General features: G+C 42.2%; 2 protein-coding genes across 4 annotated transcripts; one reads left to right on the forward strand and one right to left on the reverse strand.

Moving 5' to 3' along the window:
- Positions 1-539: 539 nt before the first annotated feature.
- LOC115662779 (uncharacterized) lies at positions 540-5,461 on the forward strand. Of its 3 annotated transcripts, none has more exons than XM_030584878.2 (11): positions 540-647; positions 1,617-1,867; positions 2,113-2,196; positions 2,703-2,836; positions 2,943-3,040; positions 3,301-3,389; positions 3,470-3,554; positions 3,941-4,095; positions 4,177-4,247; positions 4,780-4,894; positions 5,075-5,461. In XM_030584878.2, exons 2-11 carry the CDS (start codon positions 1,625-1,627, stop codon positions 5,240-5,242), a joined length of 1,242 nt encoding a protein of 413 aa, XP_030440738.2. In that variant the 5' UTR covers positions 540-647; positions 1,617-1,624; the 3' UTR covers positions 5,243-5,461. The 3 variants fall into 3 exon arrangements, with proteins under 3 accessions (XP_030440738.2, XP_056175484.1, XP_056175483.1); XM_056319509.1 differs by lacking the exon at positions 540-647 and adding an exon at positions 905-1,012; XM_056319508.1 differs by lacking the exon at positions 540-647 and adding an exon at positions 1,136-1,184.
- Positions 5,462-7,545: 2,084 nt separating this feature from the next.
- Positions 7,546-8,303, reverse strand: LOC130140364 (putative germin-like protein 2-1). Its single transcript, XM_056319507.1, has 2 exons — positions 8,183-8,303; positions 7,546-8,081 (listed from the first exon to the last, which is right to left on the reverse strand). Exons 1-2 carry the CDS (start codon positions 8,289-8,291, stop codon positions 7,546-7,548), a joined length of 645 nt encoding a protein of 214 aa, XP_056175482.1. The 5' UTR covers positions 8,292-8,303.
- Between the last annotated feature and the right edge of the window lie 1,758 nt (positions 8,304-10,061).

Consider the following 10,061-nt stretch of genomic DNA (forward strand, 5'->3'; position numbering starts at 1 on the left):
ATGCAATTTATGTGGTTGATTTGCAATTTGGTGGGTTAATTTATCGTAGAAGATATATGAGCGCATAGTTAGGGTCCTATTACTCTGATCTTTTTCTAAAAAAATAATAGAGAACACAATTCCAGTTTTAGAACATATGACATTTAAGTAGTTGGAAAAAAAAAATCGGTTCCCCGTCCTAGGACCAACCGGTCCAAGTCTTGGGTTGGGAATCGGGGACTCCCATTTTTGGGAACCATTTTTGGGAACCGATCCTCTCGATCCGATTCCCTGTTCCACTTTGAAATCGGACCGGATCAGGATCCGATTACCCCTAGCTTGAAGCTCTCATGTGTCGATTTCAATTTGAAGTTTCGAAATCCATGTTGATGAAGAAAATCTGGGCGGGCCTGACCCCAAATATAGGCCGGTGAATCCGGGCCTGGGTCGGGCCAATATCCGACTCCTGGGTTGGGTTGGGTCCGGCCCGAGCCCGCTCACTTTGTGTTTTTATGAAATTTAGGGAGCGAAGCGAAACCTACATAAGCCGACCGGACAAAAAAACAAAAAAAACCGAAACACAAGCTCACGCCTCTTCTCTCTCTCCACTTCGCTCCGCTTAGTCGCCGTCGCCACCTCGCCGTCGCGCCGTCGCCGTCATCCTCAAGGTTGCTCCTCTCTCTCTCTCGTATGCGGCCGGCAGTGTCTAGATAATACACGGATTGTGTAATGTTTCCGTGGGGCGTTGTTCTTCGTCGTTTCATTCTTTTCCTAAATGGTTTTCTTTTTGGCTGGAAGTTGGTGGCTTTAGCTACGTCTGTGATCATAATTTGTGTATGGTGATTCCGCGGCTGGCTATTTTCTTCCTTGTTTTCGCGTGAAATTTTGTTGTCAGTATGCAATTTTCAGCCTTTAAGTCGAATTTGAAGTTGGACCCTCATATTGCCCTGTTGATACCGATTTAGTGGCTAGTGTATTCACATGAGTTGGGCCAATTGACCTACTCTGCTCGACCCGATTTAGTCTAATTTTGGTGGGTTTTGCTTTCCCTCTCTTGCTCTTCTCCCACTACCTCACTTTGATTGCACTGGATGTGTGAAGTTGTGCTTCTGTGCTTGTGTCGAGATTCCTGGGTGCTTCCTGCAGAATATGAAGTTAAGTGAAAAAGCTGATGTTCCCGAGTGTGTGTAAATTTGATATTAACGGTAGGTATGCTAGGACTGTTCTACTAAATTGGTTTGCTTGGCAGATGGTAACTGGGCTTTTGAATGAGTGGGTCCTTTTCAACATCGAATATAACTTTTTCATGTCACTTACAAAACCAATTTAGTAGACCTGTCTTCGTATTTCTAGCATTCATCATCTTCATAGAATGATTTGGACTGCATCATTGCTAGTTGTTATGATGGCGCTGTTCTCTTCTTTGATTGATTCTTTAACAAGGCATTGTGAACTATTCTCATTTCACCAATCAGACAATTTGTCGGTCCGCTGAACTGATATGTGTGTATGAGTGTCTATTTACTTACATGGGTCAGCTGATTTAAGTATTTGCATTTCTTGTTTATCTCACTCAACTTTTTCTTATTGATATTAAATATGGTGTTGAGCTTTTGTATTTTGCTGATTTGGTGCAGTTATTAAAATGCCCATGGAGATTGGTGAGAACGATGATTCAGTGGAGATGCTGAGGAATACTCATATCTCTTCCTACGATGACGACGGGGATGATGATGCAGATCCAGAAGAAGTGGAGGATCTGATGAATGATGATGACAATGAAGATGATGAAGTGCAAAAACTGGTAACTCTAGGTTTTGTAGAGAAGCCAAAAAATAAATGGTCCCTGCTGCGTCAACTCTTCCCTAGCAAAGCTGGTGGAGTACCGGTGCGTTTTATTTTTGCAAAATTCTGACCTTTTCAGTTATCTTTTCTTTTTGCCTGAATACTTTTGGCATTCTTGCACCAGCTTCCAATTTGCATTCTATGATTTCTTCAAGAGTAGGATATGAAATTAAAGAGCATATTTTAATGGACAAGTTGTTGGATATTCAATAAAAGTAGATAGAAATGTCAAAATGTTGATTTTTGCTTGACATCATTGTGGTTTATGGTTTTTTTGCCTGAATGCAGGCTTGGTTGGATCCAAATAATCTACCATCTGGTAGGTCTTGCCTTTGTGATATATGTGGACAACCTTTGCAATTTTTGCTTCAGGTACATTATTCTTTTGCTTTAGATGAGTTTCTATGTAGTGTGTGTCAACCATTGAATTTCCTGTTACACTTAACTGGGATAAAAATCTTTTTCTTTTTCGTATATTGTTGATTGGAATTCTATAACTGTTCATTGTTGACGGATATGGGACTATATTTGTTATTGACTTGCTTCTTCTTTCCAAGACTGTGTATTTACTTGTGTCTTAATCATTAGCATGCGTGTGGAGAATATGCATGTACTAGATGGAGTGTTTTGGTATCCTATTGGCATTGTGGTGACCGTGTGTCCTTCTCTTAATAAATTGTCTTATTTTCTTTTTATCTATTCCCTTGGTGATCATGTAAGCAATGAAAGAAGTTTCATTTCTATCAGTTGCCTCATTTATGAGCTCTCAATAGTAGATCATTTATTTGGTTGGTAGTGTTGTCTCAGCCCACGGGTCCCTTTTTTTATGTTGTTTAGTAGATGTTTGTACTTTTTCTCATTGATTGTGACGTTATTAGGTATATGCACCGACCTTTGATCGAGAATCCACGTTTCATCGCACATTATATTTGTTCGCATGTCTGTCGATGTCTTGTCTTCTTCATGATCAACATGAACAATGGAAGAGACCTGCAGTAAATGCATCTCGAAGGTACTTTCAATGGTCTTAATCCAGCAAGTCCCGTTTCAGTTTATTATTTGTGCACTTGTCTTAATCTAATTTGTCTCATTCTTTTGGTCCTCTGGTGGTATTCAAGTGTGAAGGTTTTTCGTTGCCAATTGCCTCGTGACAATCCCTTCTACTCAAGTGAACCCCCACGGCATGATGGGAGTGACAAACCTTTAGGAAGTGGAGGTAGCTTTTTATGTCTTTTCCCAGTCAGTCACATTTTGATTTTTTTCATTGGAAGTGGATGGAATACTTTGACATTGCACATACGTACGAGCAGATGAATATGCTGTCTTTGTTTAATTGGAGATTTCTATGACTTGGTCCTGTTGTTGCCTCCAAGGGCCTTAGTTCAAAGACTGAACTCATAGATGACCTAGTTAGTCTCTTAGTTATTATGGTACTAATCCTTCCCGTTTTGGCCAAAATGTACTGTTGTTGAGCAGCTCCACTTTGTAACTGGTGTGGAACATGGAAAGGAGATAAAGTTTGTGGTAGATGCAGAGACGCACGATACTGCTCTGAAAAACATCAGGTTCTAGGTTATTCAGCTCCTTATACACATTCACGATCAGTCTGATCTTTTCCGTAACACTTTTTGTTTTTCACCTGCAGGCCATGCATTGGTGCGCCGGTCATAAAGTTACCTGCCAAATTAGTAGCAGAAATGCGGGAAACTCATCAGCAGAAGACCAGAAATGTGAGCAACTATTTTAGATTTCTTTGGATAATTATACCAGTATTGCACGGAGGTGCTTGTATATGTGCCTCTTAGGTCTCATGAATTTTCCATCTTCACATGCACAGCTCTGTTGTTAATATGAGTTACTTCGAAGCTCTGTTTTAACAGTTATTTTAGTGCTTTCTTTCTGTCATGTTGGCATAGTAGTGGTCCTATTGGAGTAATTTAAAGATGCCTTAGTACGTAGACTACCAGAGATATATGTAGTGATTTAGCTGTGACGATTTCGGTATGTAGTCTTATGCTTGACGTTGAAATTGAACTTGGCATCATGATTTAACTTCCGGTAATTATTTCTGTACTTTTAGAATGTTGACTTCTCTACGTTGTAATTCTGCAAACAGCTGCAAGCAGGAGTCTATGGCCTGAACATGAGATTGTTAATGAGAATGAGGCTGAATATGATGTCGACGTGTCCGCTGATTTGGATAATACCAATTGTCTGGTATCCAGAAACCAGATGGATGACTCAATAAATTCACTTATTGATAGTTTCCAGGTATAATTGCACCGTAGTTTCTGAGAATTAGTTCTGCTAAAAATTTCACGTGCTTTATCCTTTGCCTTTTTCTGTGAGTAGGGTGATAGTGACAGGAGGAGTTGGGGCAACTTCCAAGAACGCATTGCCAGGGCGCCTGAGCAAATTTTAAGGTTAATGATAGTTTCCATTCTAACTGCAATGTATGGTTTTGAAATGCATGAATTCTTCAATGAGGACGTGCATATCAAGTATGCTTATTGGGTATTTTTATTGGATGGAACACTCTTTCTGCGATGTCCAAGAAGAGCCTGACTAGATTTTCAGAGTCATGGTGTCTTGACAACATTTAGAACCTTACTGTGGATGTCCTACTGGGACACATATGAGTTGTGATGAGATGTGATGCCATTCAAATGGAAGTTAATTTCTTTGAATAAATTATAGATGGGTTATACATGTATCAACTTAATGTCTGAATGTGGCCTGTGAGTCGTTTGTAGTAAATGTAACCTAGTCCAGGTCAGTCGTATTACTGTTTTGACACTTCGAAGCCACTTTTCAGTAATTTCTCATTGGACATCCTAGAACAATATCTGTTGTTACTCTTTCCTCTCCCTCAGTCTGAAATAAGAATGGTTTTAATTTGTTTGGAAAATCAGAAAATCGCAAATCTTATTTGTTTATTCTACCTGTAATGAACAGGTACTGTCGAAATGTATTCGCTAGGCCCTTGTGGCCGATGTCAAGTGGTCAGCCATCAACAGCAGATATTCCCAATTGCAGCTATTGTGGAAAGCCCCGGTGTTTCGAATTTCAGGTTGTCCTTTTGCATCCTTTTCTTCCGAAAGACCTTGATGTTTCAAAGATTTTATGTCAACGTGCAGTTGCTGAAACCCCTCCCTGTCATTTTACCATGATATGCATCTATTTTAGAGCTCTTATTTGTGTACCATCGCGCACTGGATGACCTTTTTTATCACTGCCCTCTATTTTTCAGGTCTTGCCTCAGCTTCTTTACTATTTCGGCGTGAAGAACGATGCAGATTCGCTTGACTGGGCTACTATAGTTGTTTATTCCTGTGAAGCGTCTTGCGATGCGGCCATGGGTTACAAGGAAGAATTTGCTTGGGTACAAGTGTCATCCCCATCTCAAGTGGTACCTTGAAAATCTTTGTACGTTATTCAGCTCCTCTGGCTAAAGGGTTTCTATAATTCTCCTCTTCCTCCTCCCTCCTTTTGATGATCGTCTCCGGCAGAGTTGTGTCTGTAACTTCCGAAAGTTACTAAAAGTTTTGGGGTCTTAGGTTGATAGGATATGTAGTCTTCTGCATTTGCTTATTACTTTATGTATCTTATTATTTAAACTATTTTGAAGTTTTGGCTTTTGTTTTTGGTCTCAAGTATATTTTTGGACTTTGGACCCCCAAGTGGAGTCTATATGGAGAAACCCCATAAACCCATAAACTCCTCTATCCGAAGGATAGCAGTTTCAAACTCTCTACCTACCCATTCTCACTTGAGAATGGTAGCCATTGGGGTAAACCCCAGTGATTTAAAGTTTTAGAATTTGATTTCGAGTTGCAATTTTTTAGACTTATGGTGCATTTCTTCTCTCTATCTTGCTTTACTCGTTAAGTTCACTAATTCATGAGTATGTAGAATCAACAAGAGAAAGAATATAGACTACATCGAAAAAAGAATCGACAAAATAAATGCCATCCGTAACTCCAATCTTGAAGGCAACAATAAACAAATATTTGGTTTAAATATCTAAACACAATTAATTGAAGTGCTCTTTATATTCCATTGGAATAGGATATAAGCACTGGCGATCATTCATATAATCTAAAAATGCAAGGTACATGCATTATCTGAACATTTGTGAGATTTGGTATATTGCGAAAGATATCTATCTAGATGAGCATCATGTCATATCGATATATGACCTATCAAGCTCAATATATCGTCTAATGCGAATAGAAACACTTTGAGAGGCAATCAACTTCCTCGCTAGGCAAATGGGAATCGTAAATTATATTTTCTAGAACTTCGACTGGATTTGACTAGCGATGCTCTTATTGAATTTGAATGTCTGTCACGATTTATGGATTGGATCCGAAAACAGCATCCACAATCCTAACTAAACCGGGATCCAACATGAGGGGGAAAACAAACACATGGCTCTTGGAGAGGACCTTCTTTCTGGGACGGTTGTCCAGGTTGAAGAGGTGACAAACCCGACCTCAAGAGTACCGTCAATGACAATCAAGATCTCAGTCGCACGGAGATGCGTGTGGGATGGATTGACAATGCCCCATGGCACGTAGTCGACACGACCAAGCGAGATGCCTAGCATGTTGAGGCCCGGCAACCGAGCCACGGTCACGGGAGTCACTTTTGATCCAATTGGGTTTGGTGTGTCACCGGCTAAGTGAAGCCCTCCGAAGTAGAAGTCATCGGCTTGGACCGTCATAGGGTCCTTGCATGCGAACCCATTCACAAAAACTGCAGGAGACAACGAAACTTATTGGTAAAACTTGCATGTCTAAAGTACTTTCGCATTGTATCTTCTCAAAAAGGAGAGGTTTTTCTAGATATACTCAACTTACGGTAGCATGCTTCTTTTACGACAAAAGACCCACTTTAGAGAGGTAAGCACGACCCTACGAAGTACCTTAATAGATCTCATTGTACTATGTAAGTCAGGAGAGCCAAAGTACGGGTAAGTGGCAAGGACATAGAATTGTCAATGTAATATGGACAACTTATGAATAGTTACGTCCGTGAACTCCAACGGCAATTAGCTGAAAGGACTACATTGATTAGCTACGACAACAGTAACTACAAGAGCCATGAGATCGAGGAAGAGAGCGAGAGTCAGCATCCAAAGAAATGTGCCGATGACACAAAACGAGGGTTCTGAAAAAAGCTCTTATGCAAAATAAAAAAATGGGAAGATTGGTCATGACGTGTTACCGTATTCAAGTGCAAAAGTATTGCACAAAATGTAATTGTACAATCTACTATTATACCTTAGAAATTTCCTTAGATATTTCCGGACGAGACGTGCTTATGCTCGGGATCAACAACATTGGAGTCATACGATAAATGCACATAACCAGAGCATAACGCATTCTCTCATGGAATCGATTGCTTACCCCCAAAAAATTGGAGTCATTGGATAAATGCATGTAATCAATTAAGCCGCAAGTTCGATGCAGAAAGCACAGATTGCCATATCTAAACCCTTTCGAAAGGAGGGAGGATCGTAACGCTAAAAGTTTGCACAAGCAGAAGAATTTAGCTTTAGGAGCACAAACAATGCATTAATTGACTTGATTCTACCGAAAGAATAATGACGCAAGATTGAATAAATAATGGACAACAACAATGAACAAATAGTTGGTCCTAAATGTCCAAAGACACAAGGGTATCCTTAGGAAGCAAATGAATCTCAAATTTCAGTTTCTAGAACTTGGACTGGACCTGACCAGCGATGCTCTTATCGACTTGGAATGCCTTGGCAAGAATGTCTATTGCAATGTTCGGATTGGATCTCAAAATCGCATTTGTGATCGTGATGACACCAGGGTTCTGGCTGCCGAGAGCCGCGATGGCAACGGCATTGCTGTATCCAACGTTCCTCTGGTAATGGATGAGTCCCACGGGGAAAACGAACACGTCGCCCTTGGATAGGACCTTCGTGATGAGACGGTTGTCGGGGTTGGAGGTGACGAACCCGACCTCAAGAGTACCTTTGATTACCGTCAAGATCTCTAAGGCACGGGGATGCGTGTGGGGCGGGTTGATGCCCCATGGTGCATAATCAATCCGGGCAAGCGAGATGCCGAGGGTGTTGAGCCCCGGCAACTGAGCCACTGTCACGGGAGTCACTTTTGATCCGACCGGGTTTGATACATTGCCAGTTAAGTGAAGTCCTCCGAAGTAGAAGTCATTGGCTCGGACCATTTTGGGGTCTTTGCATGCGAACCCATTCACAAAAACTGTAGGAGATAAGGAATTTTATTGTCATGACTTGCATGCCTAAAGTATTTTCTCAATGTATCTTCTATTCTATCATTTAAACATTACTTAAAAAGTTTACCTCCATTGGAAGGGTCCGCAACACAAAAATCTTGAAGGGGACTCTGATCCGCCACAGCGACAGTAATTACAAGAGCTGCAATGCCATGGAAGAGAATGCGAGTCGCCATGGAAAGAAAGTGTCGATGATACAAAACGAGGACCCTGCAAAAGGATGTCAAGATTGATCGACAATGCTTGATGTTGCTATGAAGCTATAGAGCCATGCATGTCTTATTTATACATAACCAGGGAAATTTGTCAAATCAGTCATAAACCTATTGTACGGCGGCCAATTCAGTCCTAAACCTTTTAATTTTGCCAATTCAGTCCTAAACCTTTCTAATTCTTGCCAATTCAGTCATTCCGGCCAATTTTGGCCTGCCGGCGCTGACGTGGCCGCCGGCCGGCGCCGGCCGTCCGGCCAACGCTGACGTGGCAATTTTTTATTATTTTTTTTTCAATTTTTTAATCTTTTTTTTTCTTTTTTTTTTATGATTTCTTCCTCTGGCCGGTCCGGCGACCGGCCAGAGGGGAGGGCCGGCGAGGTCGACCTCGCCGCTGCTGAGGCGAGGCCGACCTCGCCGTCGCCGGGTCGCGATGGCGAGGTCGGCCTCGCCGCCGGCCTGGGCCTCGCCTCGCCGTCGCGACGCGCCTCGGGCGTTGGCGAGGTCACCCGCCCTCTGCGCTGCCGGGCCTCGCCTCGCCGTTGCGAACCGGGCGAAGGCGAGGCGAGCCTGCAGGCGGCGAGGCCGACCTCGCCAACGCCCGGGTCGCGACGGCGAGGTCGAGCCTCGCCCAGATCCGGGCGAGGCTCGACCTCGCCGTCGCGAACCAGGCGACGGCGAGGTCGGCCTTGCCTCAGCAGCGGCGAGGCCGGCGAGGTCGACCTCGTCGGCCCTCCCCTCTGGCAGGCCGCCGGTCGCCGGACCGGCCAGAGGAAGAAATCAGAAAAAAAAAAAGGAAAAAAAAAAGAAAAAGATTAAAAAATTAAATAATAATAATAATAAATTGCCATGTCAGCGTTGGTCGAACGGCCAGCGCCGGCTGGCGGCCACGTCAGTGCCGGCCGGCCAAAATTGGCCGGAAGGACTGAATTGGCAAGAATTAGAAAGGTTTATGACTGAATTGGCAAAATTAAAAGGTTTAGGACTGAATTGGCCGCCGTACAATAGGTTTAGGACTGATTTGACAATTTCCCCTACATAACCAAGTAGAAGGAGAAGATGTATTGCTTCTTTATTGCTCAGCCAACTAAGAAAGGATCTAGAATGCCGTCTCTCGCCAATGATAAGACCGAGTCCAAGACGCGCGGTGTCATGAAGTTTTAGATTGCAGGTTCATCATTAAAGAAAGAGGAATTGGTTATCGTATCCAGTTAAAAAGAAAGGAAGAAGCGTTTGAATGCATAAGACTTGTCCAAGGAAAAGGCCGGCTATTCCACGTAGTTTGAATGGGATCTTGCTCGGCGCCAATTTATGTGTTAAATCGACGGACGGTGTTTTGCCACGTGTTAAGAGAGTACGAATTACGGATAAGTGGCCCATATTACAAGGACATGGGTTGACATCAAGCCCACTAGAACAAGTTACAGGATTGATTGGTCCAGAAAGGGAATACATAGGCATGTCAGAATCTATGGAGGCAAAAGTGAAATTAACTTCTCTAGGCTTCGGGTTCTTCCGTACATCAACTTAGGCATAAAGAGGTAAGAGCAGCATAAGTGTCATAACTTTCGTACAATATTAATTTGAATGTCATAATTTTTTTTTCACTCACTTAAGTGTCACATTGGAGTAAAATCGATCATTTAAGTATCATTTCCGGCAAATTGTCCTACGTGTATTTTTACTTAATTTTCCATTTCCACGTGGATTTTATAATTTATAATTTTATAATTT

This window comes from Syzygium oleosum, unplaced genomic scaffold (genome assembly GCF_021117445.2).
Source record: "Syzygium oleosum isolate NSW1041296 unplaced genomic scaffold, Sole_v2.1 Sole_v2.18, whole genome shotgun sequence".
Lineage (NCBI taxonomy): Eukaryota > Viridiplantae > Streptophyta > Magnoliopsida > Myrtales > Myrtaceae > Syzygium > Syzygium oleosum.

Bases quoted from the DNA above. Each gene is read 5' to 3' on its own strand.
- LOC115662779 (XM_056319508.1), top strand. From the start codon at position 1,151: ATGTTCCCGAGTGTGTGTAAATTTGATATTAACG. The intron at 1,868-2,112 runs GTGCGTTTTATT...GCCTGAATGCAG, and splicing joins GCAAAGCTGGTGGAGTACCG to GCTTGGTTGGATCCAAATAA. The intron at 4,248-4,779 runs GTTAATGATAGT...TGTAATGAACAG, and splicing joins GCGCCTGAGCAAATTTTAAG to GTACTGTCGAAATGTATTCG.
- LOC130140364 (XM_056319507.1), bottom strand. From the start codon at position 8,291: ATGGCGACTCGCATTCTCTTCCATGGCATTGCAGCTCTTGTAATTACT. The intron at 8,082-8,182 runs GTAAACTTTTTA...TATCTCCTACAG, and splicing joins TGCGGACCCTTCCAATGGAG to TTTTTGTGAATGGGTTCGCA.